The following is a 25,211-nucleotide window of genomic DNA, read 5'->3' as shown; positions in this document are numbered from 1 at the left end:
CTTTTTGCTGGAATAGAAATGAAAAAGCTGAAACAATGTTTTCTCCTTTTTAATTTGTATGTTAACATTATTTTTAGGTTAGTATATTTATTTTGCTACTTCAAACATTAATTCAGTTTTAAAAGTGAATGGAATTTTCTCACATGTTTAAAAAACTAATATCTTTATCATTCTTTCCATAGGTCTCATATCTTTTGGGTGAACAGAAGTCTACCTTTATGGGGCTTACAGGTTGTGTACAATTTTGTTCTATACCTATATTTCTGGGTTTATTCATATTTCACAGAGAAATATTAGTGGAGAAAAACTGTTGATAGTGAAAGTGAGTTTGCTTTTCTGCCTAATCTTTATGCACATTGTACACTAACATTTTTATTCTTTCTTCCTGTTTTCCTGAGCTCTGCATTCTACCTCCTGAGAGTTTCCTGGTAATTAGGATTATACTTCAGAGAGTGTTTGAGAATGTGGAGAAAACTAAAAGTAAACCAGTATGTTAAGACTTCATGTTTTCCCAAGCTGCCTCCATATTCCTGCTTTGTAACTCCTTTAAAATTAATCAAAAGCCTGTCACCATGTTTAGTTTTTACCTTATATTTTCACTGTAACATGGTAGAATCTCAATAAATAGTTGTTAAATGAATGGATGGCTCATATCACCAATACCAAGAGCCTAGTTCCCAAGCAGACACTTGTGTTAATAAAACAAAGGTATGCTCTGGCATAAAAGAAGCTCTTCAAAAAGAAACAGAAAACACGAGAAAGCCAGCATGTCTGAATTGCATTGTTGATGAGTTCCCTAGAGTTCCTTGTAGCTCTTCTGTTTTCTTTTTTTCTATTGGATTTCATGACCAGCAAACTTTTTATTAAGTGCTGTCTCCTCTACTTTTTGTGTACCTTCAACAAATTCTTTCAATTTCCTGTTAATTTTAAGAAGTATAAATTAATTGGAAAAATGGCACTACTACTATGAAACAGAATTGAGGTGGAAAGACAATTGAGGGAAATAAAAAGTCTCTGAGACTCACTGCTTTGAACAGTCTTTAGAATACTTTTGACTAAATGTTTGATTTGCCTTTTAACATCATGATTGTGAAGTGTATACACTTTATATGTGACAATTGTTTTAGTTATATATTGTGATCATAACTTTGAAATCTATCTTTATTATATCTAGATATTTCATATTTTGTTGAAGTCAAGTTGTTTTTATGTTAATATATACTGACTTTTGTTGCAATGTCACATTAATATATAAATAATCCTTTTCAAATATTTAAATGTTCAGTTAAAATGCTTTTAATCTCTGACCTAGATTCATATCTTTCAGTAAAATGCACTTTTTAAATAAATTAATGTATTTATGAATAGTCATATGTTGTCTTGAAGTATACTTTGATCTATCTACATAGATTTATTTAAGAGTAATATTTTAAACTGTACTCATTTGCAAATAACACTTTGAATAATGAGTGCTAAAAGTGTTCTAGAGACCATATAGGAATATGAACATCTGGAAAATTTGGAAGACTTGGAGAAAATCATGAATTTCCTTTTATAATGATGCCTAGCTATAGGATTTATTTCCAAACATATTTTATTTACACTGCTATGAGTTCATCTACTTCTATTGTTCTCGTATTTTAATTTTCACTTATATTTCAAATTTCCATTTTAACAGAAGAAAAATTTCAAACTCTAGGGTATCTACTTTTTCTCATTCAGATTATCTTAAATTTTATAGATCTATAAACAAATAGGATAGGTGAGTCATTTTCTGTTTATTTATTTGATTCTATTGGTCCATTTCAAAGTAACTAGAATATTTAAGACAGAATAACATTCTTTTTTTAATTCTTTTTCTTATTACAGTATTTTTCTGGAATTTAAACAGTAGAAATTGAACATACAACAGAGAATAGAGATAGGAATATGTCTAGCCCAGATGCAAAGCAGAATTGGTTATGAAATTAATTCAAATCAAATCTGAAGTCTCTTAAAATGCTGATATGGTCTATATTGTTTAATTTTCGAGGATGTTGCCATTTCATTTTATTTGAGGTGGATGATAGGATTGAGTGTATCCAATTTGAAGTTTGTATTTTTTGTTCCATTTTCTGAAAGGGATTGATGATTTTGGTGGTGCTACTGCTGGTGTTGCTGGAAAAGGATGTTTATTTGATGGCAGGGCAATTGTGTGTGATTTGTTTCTTAGGAACATACACATAAGAACCTATTCTTTACATATTATTTAAACTCTAGCCTGCCTTCCTATTCTAGTCCCACCTTTACATTTGGAATAATAAATAAAAATATATTTATTTAGGACATTAGAAATTAGAGAAACTAAATTATAATGGTTACATGGCAAACTATGGCTGGGAAACTGCCACCTGCTTACATTTGTTGAAGTGCTAATAAATAACAACCACTGTCTTATGTGTATGTATTATATATATTTATATGCACAAACACATGTGTACATAATGCACATATATTTTATTGCATTTTTTCATTAAGTTAAAATTTATATTTTAGGTATCAGTGGCATTGATAAGTCTATTTGAAACAATACTACTTGGTTATCTGAGTTATAAGGTAAGTTATTTTAATTAGCAATTTTCTGCTGTAGAGCAAGCATACTGCTAGTACTTGCCAAGTATTCCTCTTGTTATAATTCATACTTGGGGATAAGGCAGGCTCTTCTTAAACCACTTTAATTATTTTGAGCCTCTCTAGTATGCAGTAAAAAGCTATACTAATATAGTAAGGTTTTGCTTGATGACTTCAGGTACTTCACTAATTCCCGTGAGTTTACTTACCCATTATATGAATGCTTAGAGTGAGGCAAGCAAATGGAATTCTCTGGCTTCTTATTGTTCTCAATCTCTTTTCCTAACATGTAAAAGATACTGAGAGACCAAAAATGTGTCTGTTAGGAATTATTTTAATACATTATCTTAATTACTAGTGAGGTTTTATCGGGCTAACACAATTTAACAAATATTTATTTAACTTGTATTTGATGAAGTTTGTGTATTTTTTTCATGCAGACCTCTACACGTTTACATGGCTCTTTTCTCCGTGAGTTTGCAACCTAGAAAAGGGGTGGGCAGAGAAAAATTACACAGATAACTATAGTACAAGGCAGATTATAAGAAGAATTTTCTGTGAGATGTAAGTTAAATACCATGAGGATTCATAGGAGAGCCAATACTTGACTGACAAGCAGAGTCCATGAATTAGTGATTTCAGTAAGGTAAGATGGAAAGACAGGATAATTGGGATTGGAAGAACTAGCAAAAGCTTAAAGGAATATACACATGAATTGGAGAAATGACAAATAATTATGTTTGGTTGGAATTTGAGGGTTTTGTATAGCGAATATCAGAGAGGTCACAGAGACATCACAGTGATGATTGCTCAGTTAAGACATACTGAAGTATGAAAGAAAAACCAACCTTGTGTTTTTGGTAGGCAAAATGAATTGCTAGATCTGATGAAAGAATATGAAGGTAGAAGCTAAAAAAAAATCACCAACTCATTGGTTGATAAGTGAGAAGAAGTATACTGAAATGCCATTACCAAAGATTTTCTGAGTTTGAATGACTGGAAATATTGTAGACATACTTGAGAGTTATATAAAGAAAAAATGATAAAGTTGGGGCCCAGATAGATAAAACAATCAAACTGAATTCAGAAAAGATGAATCTGACATGCTGATGGATGAATCAAGGAGATATGAGATGGAAATAATGGAGAATGAGGACCAGGAAATTTGAAAAGAGTTATTTATTTAGGTTTGGCAGTGATTTTCAGAGAGTATTAACGGTAGTCATGATCTCATGCTTCGGATAGTTACTAAGGTAGAAGTTTAGGTTCTGTTGATGGAGATGAGTATCTTGTTTTGGTTTTGGAGGAAGTACAGAGTAATTAAGGATACAGGGCAATAGACAAGGAAGCTAAATTATTCATTTTCATTGATAATTTCTTTACCTACATCAACAAGTATAGTAAAGGTCATATTTTTGTGGAATATTTTAGTCAACCTTTTCATTGCTGTGACCTAAACAACTCGAATTGTGTGTTTGGGGATCATGGTTTCAGAGGTCTTGGTCCAGAGATGGCTGACTCCATTGCTCAGGGCCGAAGTGAGATAGTATCCTACAGGAAAAGAACTCAGCTGAGGAAAGCTTCTTAGGTCTTGTCAGTGTTAGGAAGAAGCACCCTTCCACCTTGATCTTCACTCAATTTATCCAGTCACACCCCAAGTGCCTACAGTTACCACCTCCTCGTCAGTTCATGCAAACTAGGGTGGACTGATTTAGGTTACAGCTCACATAATCATTTCACCTCTGAATATTGCTGCATTAACAGGAGCTTTTTGCGAACACTTCATGTTCATCCTGCAACAGAGTACTCTTATCACACATTAATTTCTTTTAAAAACAAGTTTAGAAGATGCATTCTTTAGATTATTTTTCAAGCCAGAAGTTTTCATAGTCATTCACCATTTTCTTTGGCTCACTTATATTCTTTTTAGTTTTTCTTTAATGACATTTAAAGAAAATAAGATCAATTTCTATGACAGTAAGGTTGATGAATAAGAAAGTGTATCAAAAAAGGAATGAGTGCTTAAACACTATTGAGGGGTTGATTTAAATATTTATGAGAAGAAATAAGATGTTAGAAATATCTAAAGAAGAAAAACATTATATAAAATTATATGAATTATGGTAAATGCAAGAAGCTTGAGAAAAATTTATTGAATTCAGAAATTAGGAGACTATTGACTAATCCCGCCAAAGACAACAGTTTTAGTGGAATGTCGTTCAAAGTAAAAATTGTGAAATGGAGAAGGTTACTGAACTGGGGCAGGAGCTCACCAGAAGTAGTAGAACAACACAGGGAAGAACTTCTAAGGATGGGAACCATCTGCATTGTTTAAAGAAAGAAGGTGCAGAAAAGATAAAAATATGACAGAAATGAAGTTTAGGAAAGGAACAGAATAGACTTAAGGAATAGCTTTGAAAAGGCTGCGTACAGTACCAGGAGTGTCTAAAAGTTCTGGACTAAATCCTTTGCTTTATCAAATAATCCATTAGGGCATTAAATTTTCACAGTTTCACCTAGATATTAGATATTTCTGAGTTTAAAATATATATATATCTTTTCAAACATTCTAATCATTCACTTATGTTTCTCAAAAGAGTAGACTCACAGACATAATTTTTATTTCAAAAGTTAGTATAAGTGGTATATTTGTGGCTCAATTTAAGTTTATATATGTGCCCGACATTATGAACAATGGAAATGGAATTTATTGGGTTAAAGTTCCTTAATGTGAAATGTGTGATGAGTATTGAATGTAAAGTATAAAAAGTAATATATTTAAAAAAACAGATGTGGGTATTTTGGATACATTAATTATATCTCTTCGACTAGTATAAGAATATTTGCAAAAACATACCATTGCCAAAATATTAATATTAATTTGTGAATGTATTTGCTCCAAATTCTAACTTAAAGTAATATAAAAGTAACTTTCGGTGTTTTGCTAACAGAACTCTTGACATAATTTAAGAAGTCATTTAAAAAACACACAGAGATTCAAGATTATTTTCCATTGCAATTAGATGATGGCAGCATTTATAATTAATTACTTCCTATCATTTATAAAATGAAAGCAGATCATTATAAGCTTTAGCATGCAGGGCTAGATGATGTATAATATTTCCAGTCTGACCCTCAACAACATTAATGGCTTAGATGGAGGAGAGGTAGATGGTAGAGTTGAGTAAGAGTTACAAAGGAAACATGGTAAAAAGGAGTTATATGACAGTAAAAGGACAAGTTATTGTTAATTATCTTCTTTTCATCTCATAAATTTAGTCAAATTCATGAACTCTTTTGACTTCTTCAGTGTAGTATTAGCTAACTGTTTTTTTTAAGGAATAAATTAAGTAGTTGGTAATATTTTGTGGCCTACAAATAAGGGAAATTTGGATAGCAGAATCTAAAGTGTATTTTTTTCCTCGACTTAGTTTACTAAGAAAAATAAGACAAAAATTGATATTGCTTTTCATTAACAATTGCATCTTGGGCTAGGGCTGTGGCTCAGTGGTAGACTGCTTGCCTTGCTTGTGTGAGGCACTGGGTTTGATCTTCAGTACCACATAAAAATGAAATAAAGCTATTATATCCACCTATAACAAAACAAAACAAAATTAAAATAACCCATAAAAAATAAGAAAAAAATTGCATCTTTTCCTAATACTGTTTCTTGTTAGATTTATGAGAAATCAATATTAATAGCTAGTCAACTTATACCTTTCTTATATTTATGTGTATATATATGCATGTAGTATATATTTAATATTTTAAAATAAATATAATATTATGCCAGAACTTGGTAACTCTTGAAATTAGAGGTTCTAACATCAGCATAACTCAATCTTTGATACTTAAAACAGTTTAAACTCTCATGGAGGCTAAGAATGAAATTAGCAGAAATGTAAAGTACATGCTGAAATTTGCAGATAATGAATTAAGATCCATGGAATTAACTAATTTCATTTTCTATCAGACAGAACTTCAGGTCTGTGCTTAAATAATCTTTCCATTTATGTTTATAGCTAGTTGGCAAAACAACTATAGTAATTGCCCTGCACTAAAGTTCTTATTCTTCTGCCACCATAAATACCCTCTAATTCTTTTATCAACTGCTTTCAAAATAGAACTCTATTTATGCACACATATTCATTAAATGAAAAGGAAACAAAAACAAACCCCAGCACAGTTTCTAAACCTCTGCAAACAGAAATTCATTATACCTAGTCTTTTGTTAAATCTATGATTGTTTTTTCTATAATCACTCTTAAAATGCAATGATTGTGAAAATTTAACACCATAATGGCTTATTTCTGATAAAGCGAAGGATTTAGTCTAAGACTCTTTGACATTCTTAATGACAATAATAGAAACTATATTGTGTACACACACACACAGAGTGAATCAGCAATAGGAAGTTTAATATAATGTAGTAATAGTTTTATTTTAGAGCTTCAGTCTTATCAAGCACTGTACCAGGAATGTAGCATACCATTCGTAACATACACTGGTGCTGACTCTCACCATATGGATTTAAAAATCTGTAGTGTTGTAATGTTTTTGATGTATGAAAACAAACTGAAAGAAGAGAAGTGAAAGAAATTGATGTAGAACTGGGAGGGCTGGCATAGACCTGTAATCCCAATAACTCTGAAGGCTGAGACAGGAGGAGGATTATAAATTTGAGGCTGGCCTCAGCCATTTAATGAGGCCCTATGCAACTTAGAGAGACCCTGTCCCAAAATATAAATAAATAAATAAATAAATAAATAAATTAATAAGGGGCTGGGGATGTGCCTCAGTGGTTAAGTGTAGGAGGATTGTAAGTTTGAGGCTGGCCCAGCAATATAACAAGACCCTAAGCAACTTAGAGAGACCCTGACCCAAAATAAATTAAAAAAAATAAGAATAGAAAGGGGCTGGGGATGTGGTTCAGTGGTTAAGTGTTTCTAGGTTCAACCTTCAATAAAAGGAAGGAAGGAAGAAAGAGAGGGAGGGGAGGAGGGAGGGAGGGAAGAAGGAAGCCTAATGTGAAGAGTAGATCTTGCTTACAGTGAGTATGGAGTATGTTAAGGCAAGTTTCACAAAACTTGAAAGACTCTCAATTAAAAGGTAAAAGGTGTGTGTGAATTAACTGCAAAACAAAAGTTTCTTGAAGAATTATATTCTAAGAAGTTTTTGAAGGCATATTTTAAGAAGTAAAAAGAGTGTGGAAGAAATGACTTTTCAAATAATGGTAGAGATGTCAGCAAGAATGATGTAGTGCATTTCTAGTTGTAATAAGACTTCTGTCTTTTTGTTCTTGAAGTGTGTTACTGGTTACAGAGTTTTGAAGTGAGTGGTCATTGGGTGGAGTGAGGGTATTGTATTGGTTGTTAAATGCTCCTTTTGAAATATAATCCACTTAATAATGCAGGATGTGAGTAGGAATGGGGCAAGAATGAAGGGACAAATACTAATTAGGAGGCTTGAATAGGTCAGAGTGGGAATTAAATGAGAATAAACATTAGAAACTTTCAAGATCTATTTACAAAATGTACGTTTGTTTGGTAAACTATACCTAGGTAGCATGTGAAAGGAAGAGTTAAGGGCTTCTCAAGGATATTTGGTTTGTGTGTGCCTGGGAAACCAGGCAGGAAAAAAAGCATAAATTTTGCATTTAGGTATAAAATCCTTTTGAGGCACCCATGTGAAACAGTGGATTAGGCAATTGATCTGAGTTAGAATCTCAGAAATGAAATAGTGTTTGGAGCGAGAGATACAATATTGGAAGTTATAGGGTTATCAGTAGTTATAAGTTGCAATTAAAACGTACATGAAAATACGTAATGTGGGTATACAGATAAGAACTTCTACATGCTTTCTTCCAGAAAATTTCCATTGAAATCTGGTTACAAGTTTAATAATTTATACATAACTATATTCAGGAAGTTTTTAAACAATTGTTTTCCATTTGGGACCATTATAAAGGAATATAAATACTTAAGATCAAAAATAAAATAAAATAATTGTATTAAAGAAGGGGAAGAGGATGTATAAAATATTTGGGAGTTTCACTTATCAATTTAACTATGTAATTGAGCCCCAAGTGTATAAGGAAATGAGTTCAGTAAAATGTTTCAAACACTTGCCAAGGAGATTAGAGGTGAAGGTTTAGGAGTAAAGCTTTCTAACCAGAGGCAGAAACATGTTATAAAAGTATGAAAAGACCTACTGTGTCCAAGGAACTGTGTAAAACTTTATATGGATGAATCTGTGGTTGAACTCAGAGAAGGGTTAGAAATATTGCACATAGACCAGAGCTCAAATTGTGAAGCTTCGCAGAATATAATTAGGAATTTGGATTTTATTATCTCAAGAATGGGAATTTGGTATTTCAGAAAGAATCCTTTGCCTTTAATATGGAAGATAAATCAGAACTGAAATTACTTAGTCATATACCATTATAGGACATTTCTAATGATTCCTTGTAAAAATCAGAAAAAAAGAGATTAATATAAGTGGAAATGAGAAGACAGAGGAAAGAAATAGAAAATATTTTATTTCCATTTGTCAAAATTGCTAAGAAAGTTTTTCAAATCCCTATACCATCCTTCTCATACATGCTACTGAGATGGATGATCAATGTATGCAAAATTCAAAATTCTCATCCAGTTCGACTTTAGCATGTCCTCAGTTTAGATCATTATGGGGCAGAGCATCTTCATGGGATCTATGTGTCTCCTCTTTCATTTCCTCACTTTTTTTGATGCCTACTGATATGGGCCTCCAAGGACAAAGGAGGAGCAGGAGTAAAGTGAGATCTGTATTTGGGATGAAGTCACTTGTCTGGCGGTTGTAGTCTGGTGTTGGGTTGCTCTGCATGATGAATATCAGTACTGTTTTTTTTTTCTCTGGGGGGTGTTTTGTGGCTCTTCTAGGACCTTTGGTTGAAGTTCCCTAGAGGCTTAATGACTCAGGCTAGTCACCAGAACTCTGACACAGACCTTTGGATTCTGAGATCCACCATTTGTTGAGGTACCATTTCACCTTCATCCACACAGAGTCTGAATGTGATCCATTTCAAAAATGACCCTAGTTTTCATTTTTCAGAATATGTATCTGGCTTTTATAAAATAGGCACTTTCATTTTAAAATTGGAGGAACTGTGGCTTGCTGTCATCACTGTTCTCTTTATTTTGCTCTTCTGATTTTTCATGTTCTAGGCATTACTGTATACAATCTCATGTCTAAGTCAAACTCTCTCCGTGATCTCCTTGATCCTTTTCACTTAACTTGAGGTGATGGACCATAGCACCTGGAACATGTTCATACAGAGGTTCTCCTAAATAACTTTCCTCCACCTGTTCCCTATGTATCACTTTTAATACACCCTGGAGAAAGGTGATGAACTAATGCCAACAAAGCCTATCTGACTACATAGGTCATAGCTGATCTAGAACCTTGCTTTGGGTTCTGGAAGTGTTTTATATCACTACATTGTTTTAAGCCATTGGGATTTCAAGGAAAACTTAAAAATAATCCCAAATTTATATTCAGTGTTACAAGGTAATTTGGAATTTATGTGGAAGCCAGATTTCTAATTGCTTTTCCAAAACATAGATTTCATAGAAGAGAAAACTCCTTTAGAAAATTCTGAGTTCTTTATTATTAGTGAGAATATTAGTTTGATTTCTGTTTTTGTAACAAGAAATCTAAATCTGGGTGCTTTATTTATCTTAGAGTTTTAGAGACTGAAAGTCTAAGATTGGGTGCTGGTATGTGTTCAGTTTCTGACAAGGTCCTCACAATGGGCGACATGACCATTTAGGGAGCACATGGGGAAGAGATCACATGGTGAGGCAGGAAGCTAGAGATATCCAGAGGCTGTGTTTTTTTTTTTTTTCATAAAAACTGCAGGAACTAACTGGGGTTACACAAGAACTGTATCAATCCCTTTGGAAGATGATGTCCTATGACCTAATTTCCTTCCAGTGGTCCCCACCCTTAAGGATCCCACCACCTCTGTTTCCCACACTGAGAATCAAGCTTCCAAGACATGAACCTTTGGGAGACATACTCAAGCCATTTTCAAACTGTGACAGCCCCATTCAGAAAAGTGTCAGTGATTATCTTAAAATCAGGGTCATTAAACAAATTAAATGTACAAAAAAACAATAAAATAAACTTAATGCATGTAAAAAAAAGAAAAAAATAACAAGTGTTGGTGAGGATGTGAAGAATTGGGAACCCTTGCACATTGTTGATGGGAATGTGAGTAAGTACAGACATTTTAGAAAACTGTGTGAAGTTTCTTCACAAAACTGGAAACAGAACTACCACGTGACCACACAACCTTGGTCTTGTGTATGTAGTCCTCATTCATTGATGAAACAGGAGTGAAATAAACCAGGCACAAAAAGACATATTCATGATCTCACTCTTGTAAGAAATCTAAAAGTGTTGGTCTCAGAAATTGAGAGTAGAATGTTGGTTACCAGAGGATGGGGAGAATTTTGGGGAGGGAGAGATAGGGAAAGTTTGAATGGCTAGTATGTTACAGTTAGAAAGGAGCAAGATGTTCTGTTGTGCTATTGTACAGTAGGGTAACTACAGAGAACCATAATATATTGTACATTTCAAAAGCTAGGTGAAAGGATTTTCAAAGTTTTCACCAGAAAGAAATGATGTTTCAGGAGATAGATAAATTTTACCCAATTCAAACATTATACAATGTATACATTCAGCAAAATATCACATGATTTTAATATGTATAATTTTTATTATTTTTATTATGAACAGGTTAAAATTAATTAATTAACATAAATCCACACAATGATAAATTCAAAAATTAAAATCAGAGTCAGCTTCATGGGCATGTCATCCATGTATTTGCACAGGGCTACATGACTAAAAGTAGCCACACGTCACTTCTTGAAATTGATAAAAATTTGTTAATAAGAGGGCCTGTACATTCATTTCATATAGGGCCTGCAAATTATGTATTTGATTTTGATTAATATCATACTACATGGGTTGGGAGGTTAGAATGTAGGTGATTGAAAAGGTTTTTCCCTTAAGTTTGATTAAAGTAAAAACAAAATATCAACAATTGTTAGGAAGCACATATGTTTTACAAATTTCTTAATATATGTTACAATGAGTGAATGTAAGTATTAAAATAAAAAAAGACTGAGTCACTTTTTAAATGATTCTGTAGGTTTTATTTTTACAAGTAAATTTTCTTCCATGATAAGCTATTAGATTGAAATGTTATGTATAATATTCATAAATTCCTATGAATACATTGGGAGAGCACAACAACATGTAAAAACATAACCTCTAAGCTATTGCTACATCTCTGCATTGTGACCAGTAACTTTCTAACCTTTTTTTACTAGAGAAATTCTGACTACTGTTTTTTCTCCTTTTAATAGGATTAAGTATAATTGACTTTCATTTTTATTAATTTCTTTCTTGGAAGGGAAACATCTGGGAACAGATTTTAAGAATACCCTTCATCTTGGAAATAATTAATGCAGTTCCCTTCATTATCTCAGTAAGTCAAAAAATCTTAGAGAATAAAATTTTTGTTATTAAATTTAAGCAAATTATTTAATTGCTTTTATATAATATTGTAGCTGAGATAACTGGACTTAGACTTTGGTTAAAATCATCCTACTAAAAAATAAGAAGTCATTTGGATAATGAATTGTTAATTCAGGGAAATCTAATGTAATTCAGTGCAATAGCAAAATGGAATTCTAGAAATTTATATTTGAACAAATGTCAATATTGTCTGAAGAGACTCAAAATTACTTGCTCCATTTCTTGTTTATGTGATGGAATTTAAAAAATAGAAACAAGCCGGGTGTGGTGGCACATGCCTGCAATCCCAGTGACTTGGGAGGCTGAGGCAGGAAGTTCATAATTTAAAGGCCAGTCTCAGCAACTTATTGAGGACCTAAGCAACTTAATGAGACCCTGACTCATTCTAAAGGTCTGAGGATATGGCTCAGTGGTGAAGCACTCCTGAGTTTAATCCCCATTGCCCTTACCCCCACAAAAGAAATAAATTAACCTGTATTTCTACAGGTTTCTCATACTGAGAACATATTTATCACTAGTTAACTATAGGATTTACTAAGTCCAAGTGTCTCTTTAATAAGAAGGTTACCAAGAAACAGATAATAGTTTGTTCTTTATCAACAGACTCTCCAATCCCTATTCCACAGTATTAACCTATTCAAGTGCAATCCTACAGATATGTAACCCATAAATTCCACATTTGCAAAATTAGTTTTTAATCTCAATTTGATGCAATGCCTATAGGGATTATACTTTCTAACACTATTTGAATTTTATTTGGAAAATTTTGAAAATAAGTAGATATCAGTTTTGGCAAATAATTTAATTTGAGTGATTTATTTTCAGAAGGAAATGAAACTAGATTAAATGACAAGCTAAATAACTAACTATATAAATAAAATTTCTACTGAATGTAGTTTTCCAATGTCACTTGAAGTAGTTCAGTCTGAAGACAGTCAGTGGTAATGTTATAAAAGACTAAGCCTTCTCTCCTGGTTGCTGCTTACCATCTTAGGTAAGAGGAAGAGAGAGCCAAAGTCTTTTATAAAATCTAACACTAAAAGATTTAATAATAGAATTAGAATAGTTATATCTGACATCTAATGAGCGCTTATTATTTTCTTTCTGCTTCTGTAATAATTTCCCTAAGAAAGACTTAGACAATGAATGAAAGATCATATCTCCTCCTTGAGTTTCTTTAATAATGAGTATAAGGCATTTACCTTGTTTTAAATCATTGCACAGTCTTTAATAATTTTATTCTGTTTTGCATTTCTTTTTTAACCTCCTAGGTGTAACTTCCTGCTTTGAGATTAAAGTCAGTTTTTGTTTGTTTTTTTTAGATATTCTGGCCTTCCTTGAGGAATTTATTTGTTCCAGTATTTCTAAACTGTTGGCTTGCCAAACATGCCTTGGAAAATATGATTGTAAGTATAAAAGTGAAGCACAAATAGAAAAATATTTTTAAAACATTTACTATTTCTTACTTATTTTTAGTGATTAAGCAGAAACAGATGATGTTTTTGGATCCGATTTTGCACTTTTCCATTATTCCTTTTCCCATAAAATATAAATTATATGGAATGTATTTAATTATAATTATTTTTTCAAATGTTTCATTTTTAAACATTTTCATTTGGTGTCAGCAAACAGTTCTATTTGAATGCTTGTAATGATAAACTATTGGGTGAAGTATTGTTAAATAATTAAAGTGATATGCAATACAAATATGTATGTTGATTGAGTTTAAATACCAGTCTGCTATATGCTGATCAAGAGGAAAACTTGTAAAATGCCTATATTGGCTAGTTACTACCTTTGTAGGGCTTAGTAAATAAAAATGGTTCACATTTTTTGGATTTCATCAAACCTACACCTAACTGCTATTGGACTAGTTCAGTTGGGTAGACAATCTTCTGAACACAAATGCCCTTCTTTTCCAAGGCCATCTCTTTACATGCAATGGAACTCCCGGTTTTAAGAATTTAGGGAAGTGATTTTGCTAAATTTTCCTTACTTGTAGGTAGTTTTGTGTTCCATGAAAATCTCTGGAGTTTTGTAAAAGCCCTGTATCAGAGCTGGAAACCCTTTAGTTAAAGTTTATTTTAGATTTGGTGGAGTTGGGTTTTGTAAGGGATTTTAGGAGGGAGAAAAGTAAATGAGGTAGAGATGCTTAATTCAGAATTGTGCCATAGTTGCATTTTACCCAAGGCTGACCTTGTTTGGAAAGAATGGTTTAAAACTATCAAAATGTATTTCCCATCAACTTCAATACTTACAAGTGAGCTGTAAGACATTTGGTATTTAGTCATTCATTATACGAATGTTAGTATGGGCCTTCTTGTGCTGTAAATTCTAATAGGCAAATGATTTTAACTTCTTTGCCAATACTTTTGTCTGCAAAAGAAAATAAGAGCACCTACATTACATAATTGCTGCAAAAGTCAAATGCAGTTATATATACATATACATATATAGCATGTTTGTGTGTGCATAATGTTGTATCTGGCATGAATTGAGTAAGGGATTAATAGTATTATTTTTACTGTATTTAAGTTATAGTTGTTTGGAAACAAACTTGCTTTTCATGTAAATGGTCTTGAACCAGATAATATGACAAAAATTTTGGCCAAAAGGAATATTTGAATAACACATATTTGTTACCAGATAAATGTTTCCAAACATTTATATCAAGTTACCACTGGAATCTCATGAAAGAACATGAACAATGGGAGAGAGAGTATGGCTTGTGGTCTGTAGAAATATTCGACTGTCTTAATTGTCCCCAAGAAATACTATTTGATTAAATATAGCTTGCTAAACTTGCTAATGAAAAATATACATGAGGAAAAAATAAATCTTTTTGTTAATTACTATGCAATTAGTTGTTGGAAAAAATAACCTAACCAAAATATGAACAATTAATCAGTAATTGAGAAAAAAGAACTGTGTTACAATATTAATTTAGGATTTATTTTCCATTTCATTCTATATTTTATTTCACTTTCTCTCATTGGATGCTCAATTTTTATCTGCTTTGTTGCTCATTAACACCTCTGCCATAGGAAACTTTTAAGCATTGAGAGATGAAATTCTAATCAATCAATTTAGTTATTTGTTTTCATAACATTTCTGTTTAAGTGGATGGTAAAGGACAATAAATAATGACTCATTGAGGTTCTTTTATAATTGGTGAGCTTTTTTCATACTATACTGATTTTAAGACTGTTAAAGTCTTACACAAAATTTAAGATGAACTGAAAGCTACAGAGTAAAAGGAACAAATAAAAAAATGAATACAACAAAAAAAGGTGAAATAAGAGGAAAAAATAAAAAAAATACAAATCTACCAAAGTAATTCATAATAACTTCAATATTTCCAATATTTGTTATGTAAAAAAAATATCATTATAAAATCATACTGTGTGTTTGTTTTGTATTTAGAAATTGTGTCACCCACTCACTGGTATCTAGTGGACAAGTTGCCATGCTATTAAATGTTTCATTTCAAATCATTTTTAAATGTATGTGTCTATTTTATGTATATTGATTAATTTATCTAACATTTTGTATTTCATATTTTAATAGTAGTAAATATTCAGTTTTCATGTCATAATTTTATAATAGAGATGAACATACATAAATATTGGTACCCCATCACATGATTTTCATACAATTAAATTTGAGAAAATATGGAATTATGAATGAATGAATAAATTGAATGAGTGAATAAATAAATAAGTGCATGAAATAGAAAGGACATAATTCTGAGTTTTGAGCCTATGCAATCAAATTGCCTATCAGAAATTTGTAAATAATTAACTGAGTAGTATTGTACATGTAGTCACTTCTTGCACCAAAAGCTTAACTGTCTCTGTTATACTTTACTGTCTACATATTATGAAGGTAAAAATGAATCTTGATTCACATTTCTCCTAATATTAGTATCAATGATATTTAAATAATTTGTTCATTGAATAATTTTTTCTTTGAAAAAACTCCTACCATAATTCATGTCATATATTTTTAAAGAATGAGCTTTTATTGCAGCTCTACCCAGTTATTACTGCCCCTTTAGTTGGGCATAGTATTTTCTGATTTTTGGAAATTTGAATTTTCCATGCAAGATTATCATTACCATTGGGGTGTTTTGGGAGTAGTAAGTGCAACATCTGTTCAGATGTCTGCAAGGCAAGGAAGCTAAAATTTAGTGCTTCAGTGACCTTTACATACTATTACTTTGTAATATAGGTTCTATAGTGAGTTACATAAAGATATAAGCAAAACCAAAATACGTTCATAAATCCTTTAAAATCATATGTATTGGGTATACAGAGGACAGAAGATAGTAGAAATATAATGAATAAAAATAAATCTCATTAAACTCATGCCCATTTATTATTTATCAAAATGTTGCATTATGCTTTTTTCCTTATCATTTTAGAATGATCTACATAGAGCCATTCAGCGTACGCAGTCTGCAATGTTTAACCAAGTTTTGATTTTGATATCTACGTTACTATGCCTTATCTTCACCTGGTAAGATTGTACATATCAGACTTTTTAAAAGTTTCATTTAATTATAGTTTTTAAAGGAAACCCTATTTTAAAGTATTTTATTAATAGTTGGCTAAAAATAAGCAAACATGTATTCACCATGAAATACAGCAGGCCTCTTACAGAAGTAAAGTAAAATCATTTCTTTAGTCTTACAGACAAAACGGAGAGCACATATATTATTTGGTGTTGATATTTACTGCATGTCTGACATTTTCCCATATGTTGTAAACAGTCAAATTACAAGAATTTGGACGGCATACTGTACTTGTCAAACAAGAATTTTCTTTCCAATCACTGACATAAAGGTGCCCTAATCCTTTGACATTCTTCAAAGCAGAAATACTGTTGAGAAAACTGTCATTACCTATCAGTGTCTCTGCCTCATCTACAAGATGTTTTCTTGTGCAGTCAGGTGGAAAGCAAGGGCAGATCTCCTGACAGTGCAAGGCAACACCTGGTATTTTGCTTTATTACAAAAAAAAATTAATTTGCTCTTTTGGAAGTCACACTTTGACAATTATTGAGTAATCCGTTGTGCAGTGCTGTATTGTACATATGGAGTCATGCTGATCCTCAGCAAGAGAAAAATATGTGGCTATCAAAATACAAGGTAGAATAATGTCTCTTTTGTAGGAGTTGTGGATTTCTGGTGTAATTGCTGTGCAGTGGATTTGGATAACATAGGTATGGTAACTAGTTTGCATTAGTAGTTTGTGGTTAATATCACTATGGAATGTACGTCAGGTGTGTTTTATTGCCTTATTTTTTATTGAAAAATAAATATTTTGTGATATCTAATATGTAAATATAAAATGTCCATCTAAATTTTACACAGCACCAGCTTTTTTAAATCTTTCACAAATTGTCTTTATGCTTCATCCAGTAAATATCTAATTGAATAATATGAAACACTAAAAGTGATAACTTTCTTTCTAAAGTCACTAATAATTCTTAATATCCATATAATGAAATTACTTGAATCACTTAGTTTTCTTATCTTACATGAGGAAAATTATTTGAAATTATGTATGTATAGTATATATATATGCTAATTTTTTAACTGCTTAATAATTACAAAAATTAAAATTAATGATTTATAGGTAAAATGTGGGAGTCTATTAAAATGAATGCTGTAAAGAAATAATTGTTTGAGGGGGAGTACCTTAGTGTTAGAGAGCTTGCTGAGCATGCACAAGGTCCTAGATTCAATCCCCAGCACTGAAAAAAAATTTTTTAAAAATATTTAATACCCAAATGAAGATAAATTATTTATTATTATTATTATTATTATTATTATTATTATTTAAAATATATTTTTTAGTTGTAGATGGCCACACTATCTTAATTTTTATTTATTTATCCTTATGTGGTGCTGAGGATCAAACCCAGGCCCTCACACATACAAGGCAAGCGCTCTACCACTGAGCCACAACCCCAGCCCAAGATAAATTATTTTTATATCATGACACTAAGTAGTACTTTAGTTCTGGAGATATCTTCATTATAATAAATCTTCATCTAGAGTAGGTTTTCTCTTTACTCCCACTTTCTGCCTAGTACTTCTAGTTGGGTAGTTTTTTATTTTCGGAGAAGCAACTAGATACATTTTGCCACATTTTTATGCCAAGGGATGCAGCAGCCCTAGAGTAAGGTTTTCACTATGTGAAGTTTCCACTGTGTAATTTATTCATCATTGAGTAATTTTTTTTGCTTTTATTTATTGTTATAATTGCTGTTATTGTTGTTGTTTGTGTATCAGTTTTAGACCATTGGAGGTTTTGATATGTGGACATATCTCTTGTAAATGTGATTGATATGTGGACATATCTCTTCTGTGCAAGTCATGTGAAGTTTAACTGAGTAAAATGTTATTGTTTTGAATCACATTCTTATTAATACATTCTTAAATTATGACATCTCCTGAAAGCACCTGAAAGGGAATACAAAAAAAAAATGGAGGCAGAACTCATGGATAAGTGATGCTTTATTGTGCACCTGAGGGGTATGTCTTTGTGGGGAAAATGGCGGCAGGCCAAAGGAGGGTCTGGGTTTTATAGCAGAACCAGCCCATGGGAGGAGTTAGTGACTTTGGCAGGCGCTTTTGAGGGGCAGTGGGTAGATCCAAATCATGGGAGGAGTTTTGGTGGCAGGGTCATTTAGGGCGGGGCAGGAGGGCAGGTAGGGGATTGGGAATGTAAATTCTTTCTGGGATTATTTTTCATATCCTCTATCCAGAATGGAGAGACTGAGGGCAGATTTATTTGTTTATTCTTCTCTAGCATTACAATATCTTCATAAATCATAAACATCTTGATATAGAAGAAATCATAAGATTCACAATTAAAAGTGCTATTATCTATTAAGAAGGGTATGGACAGTGTTATTTTAGTCATAATATATTATACAGGCTGCTTTATTAAAGAGTTACACCATGTGGAATATAAAGTATAAATAAATAAATAAATGCATCTGAAACAAACAGAAACATGTGGGCAGTTTGTCTAGGATTGATATATTAACTTGAAACTCTTGAGGACTGAATTTTCACATATGTTGTTTTCAGCCATTCTCAAAATGTGATTTCCATTTTATTGGTTCAAGATGGCTGGTTCTACCCTTGCCATTACATCCTAACTCCAATATTTGGATGGAAAATAAGATGTAACTGAATATTTGCATGCATATTTTAGGCTAGAATTCAGTTATGTATCTAGCATGACTGATACAGAGTCCCTGCAAAAATGTGGTCTAGCTAGCCAACAGTGTGCCCGTTTGAATTTTGTACTATGACATAAAAAATAAAAACTAGATATGGTAGAACAATTAAATCTTTGGCACTGACAAGTCATAAAAGTTCATGTGTTATTAGTTGTTTAAAACTCAAGGCTATCATAGTTTGGTGCCCTTGAACAACTTTTGTACATGTCATAAAACAATGATAATGTTAGTCACCTTACAAGTTTTTTTTTTTTTTAAATAAGGATTAAATTACATATGGTTATAAACTGTATTTGATTTAAGAACATAAAAATAATATAACATAAAACTACTAATAAAACTATAAAAATTCATAATTCTCTCTATAATGCTATAAAACAGAATTACAATGCCTAAAAAACTATTTAACATGAAATATGAGAAAACAGCTTTATCCACTATATTGTATTCCAGTTGTCCTACATATTCTGAGATTTTTTTCCCTGCATTTATTTCCCCTCACTGAAGTAAAATGGTGATCTCTGTCTTTAGTACATTCAATATCTATCTGTCTATCTATCTATCTATTTATCTATCTTTCTATCTTTCTTTTTATTTATTTATGGTTACCAGGGATTGAACTCAGGGGCACTTGACCTCTGAGCCACATCCCCAGCCCTATTTTGTATTTTATTTAGAGACAATATCTCACTGAGTTGCTTAGCCCCTTGCTGTTGCTGAGGCTAGCTTTGAACTGGAGATCCTCCTGTCTCAGCCTTCTGAGCCATTGGAGATTACAGGCATGTGTTACCATGCCCAGCCATTTAATATCTAATATTTCATAAACATAGCATCACAACATACTCATGGCCCTAATCTTACTGGTTAGAACAGTTTCTTTATTTGACCTAATAATAAGATGACAGGTAAATTCAAGGACATGTAAATAGGGATGGTGTTACACAGCAGACTGTATAAAAGGGGAATGCTTTGTAAGGTTAAAAGTTTAATCAAGTGTTTGGACTATTTAAGACTATTTCTCCTCAGAATGCACATTTCATCTTTTTTTTTACCCTCCCTTTCTGAAAATTGAAACATATGCCAAGTCAGAAATTAATAACCTAATTCCTACCTGAGCTATGAAATTACATACCCCCCATATGTTATAAATAATTGCTGTTACATTATACCAGAAAGCAAGATTGCAAGACTCTCAATCAGAACATTTACGATATACTTTTTAATAATTCCAGACTGAATAATTCAGGAGCTAATATTTGGATGATTGATTATATTATTCATGAATCTCACAGTCTTAAAATTACCTGTTTTTAGAAAGCTGCTATATAGTTTTAAAATGTATCTTTTCTTAATCATTATTAGCATGACAAAGAACTGTCATTAAGCATCTGCCTATGAGGGACACATGCTCAATGCCAAACTGAAACAGAAATTAAGCTGCTGACCCACTCTCTTCAGGAAATGTGCTTAGAATTGTTTTTCCTGTTATTGTAATGGAATTGGACTAATCCATCTACATGTTGGCTCTATACCCCTTGTGATCAATAATGCTCATTCCCAAGACAGCTGCAAATTGTGATTCAGCCTGTGTCTCTGAAACAAAGCAGAATAAACTGGTACATCCGGGAATTAAGTGCAGGACTTTAGCTTAATTATCAACATATTCTAACCAATAATAAGTACCATAATTTATAATGCATTTGGTGTTTCTAATTTTGTACTAGGATTTATTTCATAAGTACTCTGTTTCAAACTTTAATTTTTTGTCTGAATTAATATGTAGACATAAATTTTCATAATATTTTTATACAGTTATAAAGATAAATATTTTCTATTGTAGTTAAGTGTAAAAATTCAGTTCAGTTTCTCAGTCTTATTTCAACAGAAAATAAATCCACCTGTACTTTAAAATATGACCTAGGTAAATATTATTTACATACTTATTCAGTAGTATTTGGAATTTTCTTATGCATTGATTAACAATTATTTGAATGCTGGATGCTTAAATTCTTGAAGTAGTCTACTTTTATTGGTTCTGCTTTTTAAAATTTAATTTTTTAAATTGTTTCTTTATAGTTATACATAATAGTTGCGTGTATTTTGATAAAATTATACATGCAGATTCTACTTTTAAGGCAAATTACCACTTATGAAGTGGACAGTGACAAGTCAAATACTATAGTTTGGAGGAAATTTTACAACATGGTCTAGTGGTGTTAATTGTCACCAGCATCCTACCTGGTGCTTGTTTTTGTTTTTTAAAATTTGTTTTGTTTATATTATAACTGAGTGACAGAAAGCACATTTATCTGAAAACATGGCAATCAACTAGCAGCCCCTAGGTTGTATACACTAAAAAAAATAGACAATAACTTGTCTCAACTAATTTTTGTATATGTATTCCACCTAATTTTATGCAATAATTAGCTAACTAAAATTTAAGTTCAAGGGGGAAAAAGGGGCATATGGTTATTTAGTATATATACATAACTATTATAATAAAAATGTTATTAGTATAAATAAGAAACAGTTTGAATCTAAAGTTTTGTATTGAAGAAGGCACTTTTGAATTATGACAAATGTATTCTTGTTTTTAAGCATGCCAAAGTGAGAATAAGAACTTTTTTTTCTGAGTACTTTATATATAGTGGCTAATTTAATATTAAGAAATTCATGAATTAAATTCCATTATTATTCTGATGTTATAGATGAAAAAAAATGTGACCCAAAATAGTTAAGGAAGTAACTAAAAGAAACAACCAAGCAGACTTATTTTCAATGCCCAATGATCTACTGTGGACTATGTTAAAACTTCAGGAAGAAAGACAGATAATATTTACAAGGAAATAAGAATTAATCTCATATCCAGATTCTCTCTGAACTAAGAGTTTCTAGAATATTATCTACAAGTTTCCAGGAAAAATTGACTTAGAATTCAAAATGCTATTAAATCAAACTGCCTTTGAATTATGCTAATATTTAATTAGTTTAGAAAATACTCTGAGCATCCAGTTTAGTGGATGTAATCCAGAAATAATAAAAAAAAAAGATAAAAGAAAAGGAAAACTATATTGTTTTGGAAACAATTGAATATACAGTGTATTTTATCTGTTCCTGGGAAACTCCCTATTCACACCTCATTCTATCTATAGAAATGTAGTTGAAAGACACATGTTGAGAGAGAGTCAGCAATGTTAATTTTTTTTTTTTGGTTTAGGTTCTGTGTTAGCTTTCCATCACTGTGCCAAAATATCTGGGATAAACAAGGTATATGGAGGAAAGGTTTATTTTTGCTTATGGTTTCAGAGGTTTTACTCTTGACTTGGGCCTCTGGTGGAATAGTACAGCATGGGCACATGTGGAGAAGGAGACCTGTATATCTCATATCAGCCAGAAAGTAAAAGTAAAAACAGAAATATCGCCTCTCAGGGCATGATCCCATGGAACTAAGTTTCTCCTACTATATCCCATTGTCTATGTATTCTACCGTCTTCTTGTAGCACTACTAACTAGAGACCAAGTGTTTAATCAGGGACATTTAAGAGACACTTGAGACCCAGTCTATAGCAGACTCCAATCCAAGGAAGGTCTCCAGTTACACTGAAGAGAGGGAGTGGGGGAAACATTGTCGCAGCACACTAATGGAACATCAAAGATATTTTCCTAATGGTCTTTATAGAAAAAGTTCTGAGGTATCTCTGTGACATTATGTGTACTAGCCAAGAAGGTCATACAAGTATCAAAGCAGTCAACTTGTTTTTTCCACAAGGCATACCCTTAGTGAGAAGCATACATAGGAAGACCTCTTGAAAAAATGTCTGAAAAAAAAAAAATCTAACCAATAAGAAATAAAATTAAGGAAAAAGAAGGAACATTTACTAGAAGAATAGAGGTAAGAGATAAATCAGTTTAATAGCAGCAACAGAAATAATTATTCATTTCCTTCAGAGTGACTAAGTATCATAATAATGTTTTGTAACACTTCATATTTTCCTTCTTTGCTAGTCATTCCTTACTTGACTTATTTGTATTAAGTGTTTAGGTTTGCATAACAGCCTTCCATGGTATATATTATTTTTCTCATTTTATAAACAAGAAACTGGGGACACAGAGATTAAATAATTTATCTATGATCCATGATTAGTAAGAAACATAATTCAAATTTGGTCTTAGAGCTTCGTATTTAATATAGTCCCATCATTTGTATGATGTCCTGAAAGTTCTAAACCTAGATAGATAAAATTAAAAAGCTAAAAAATCCAATAGAACTATGATGATTTTCTCATTTTTGTTACTTTGAATTTTAAAATTATTGTTACAAGTAGAATTATAATTAATGAAAGACATTATGATGATAAAATCTTAAGTTTTAAAAATATTTCGACTAGCTGCAAATGAATATATTAGTCATTATTATGCCTCATGTCTTTTGTGTGAATAATTAAATATTTCAAATTCAGAAATTTTTTAAATAACTATTTTTTAAGATTTTGGCAAAAATGACTATATTACATTAACATAAAATTACCTCATAAATATATCTCCAATTTGGTAAATTTGTAACCATTTCCCTTTTCATCCATCTCTGTATATTTCTGTGGTATGTCTATAGTGATGTAGATTGTACTACAACAGATTATTACATATGGACACTGGATTTTGTGAGGTTATTTTCAACTCTCTTATTTTTTATTGTTTAAATTTTCATAATGTTTATGCATAATTTTTGAAAGCCATCAAAATAAGATAATATTACAATAGTTAAATAATGTAAAAGGAGACCATAAAATTTAACACAAGGTTCAAAATACAATGTTTTAACACTCAGTATGAATTGTGTAGTTAATTTACCCCTGAGTCAAATTGTTCTCATATTAATTTTTAAAGAAAAATCCAAATTTCTCTCTTAGACTTACCATTAAGTCTCTAAGACTTTGCAGCTTTCTTGAAGTTTATCTGAATCATGGGAGATGTCCATGCTCTGTGCTTTCTCAGTTTTCAAAAACATTGTGAAATATATAATAATTAAAATTTTAATTAGTGCTTTTTCTAGTTTTTTATGGTACATAAGAGTGAAAACTTAGGATGCCTTTCCACCACCTTTACATTCAGCATCTCTCAAGGTGGTTGGAAAATACTAGAGGTTTAACAAGATGTGTGATTGACTTTAACACTCTGGCATGAGACCATTCTTTTCAGTTGGAGATACCTTAACTATTGTAAACAAAGCATTTTCAAACCATATGTTTTGGGAACATTCCATTTTAAGTCCCTTATTTCCACAGTTAACTTTTGTGGAATATCATGGGAAAGAATCCTTATTGTCATAACTTTCTAGTCCAGGGTATAATTCGATGAAAATGGTGTTCTAGGATTGTTGCTTCTTACAAAGACATATAACTGTATAGTAAAACTTATGCAATTTTTTAATAACAAGTAGTACCCGTTGAAATAATTCTTATAAATTGCACACACATACCCCGTAAAAGGGAATTTACAGATAAATCAAATTTTGGCTGCTAATTTTGTCTCCATGTAACTTCTGAATTTATATCTTGAGAAATTTGTCTTCTGCTCTCTTAATTTGGGAAATTTAAGGGAGCAGAACAAAGTAATAAAATTACTCAAACTATCAACTTCTTTGTTAAGCATAAAATGAAATTTGTTAGATTTTAGAAGCATGACCATCAAATATTTCTTTTCCCACCACTGTGTAGTTTTTTTGTTTGCTTTTTTTCCTGCTTTATTTCTTTAAATTT

General features: G+C 31.6%; 1 protein-coding gene across 8 annotated transcripts in view; it reads left to right on the top strand.

Moving 5' to 3' along the window:
- Positions 1 to 25,211, top strand: part of Kcnt2 (potassium sodium-activated channel subfamily T member 2) — a 387,627-nt gene that overhangs the window by 128,999 nt on the left and 233,417 nt on the right. For 7 of the 8 annotated variants that reach the window (XM_058583690.1, XM_058583689.1, XM_058583687.1 and 4 more), the window contains exons 4-8: positions 183 to 231; positions 2,536 to 2,595; positions 12,071 to 12,145; positions 13,518 to 13,601; positions 16,619 to 16,713. In XM_058583690.1, the coding sequence (XP_058439673.1) occupies positions 183 to 231; positions 2,536 to 2,595; positions 12,071 to 12,145; positions 13,518 to 13,601; positions 16,619 to 16,713 (363 nt within the window). Of the gene's footprint in view, positions 1 to 182; positions 232 to 2,535; positions 2,596 to 9,527; positions 9,625 to 12,070; positions 12,146 to 13,517; positions 13,602 to 16,618; positions 16,714 to 25,211 lie in introns of those variants that run through there. The other variant, XM_058583691.1, reaches the window with a different exon arrangement.

The sequence above is a fragment of the Marmota monax genome, unplaced genomic scaffold, assembly GCF_021218885.2.
Source record: "Marmota monax isolate L192 unplaced genomic scaffold, Marmota_monax_Labrador192_F-V1.1 WCK01_AAM20220418_F8-fsc00326, whole genome shotgun sequence".
In the NCBI taxonomy this organism is placed as follows: domain Eukaryota; kingdom Metazoa; phylum Chordata; class Mammalia; order Rodentia; family Sciuridae; genus Marmota; species Marmota monax.
This window is presented reverse-complemented; position numbering and strand designations above follow the sequence as displayed.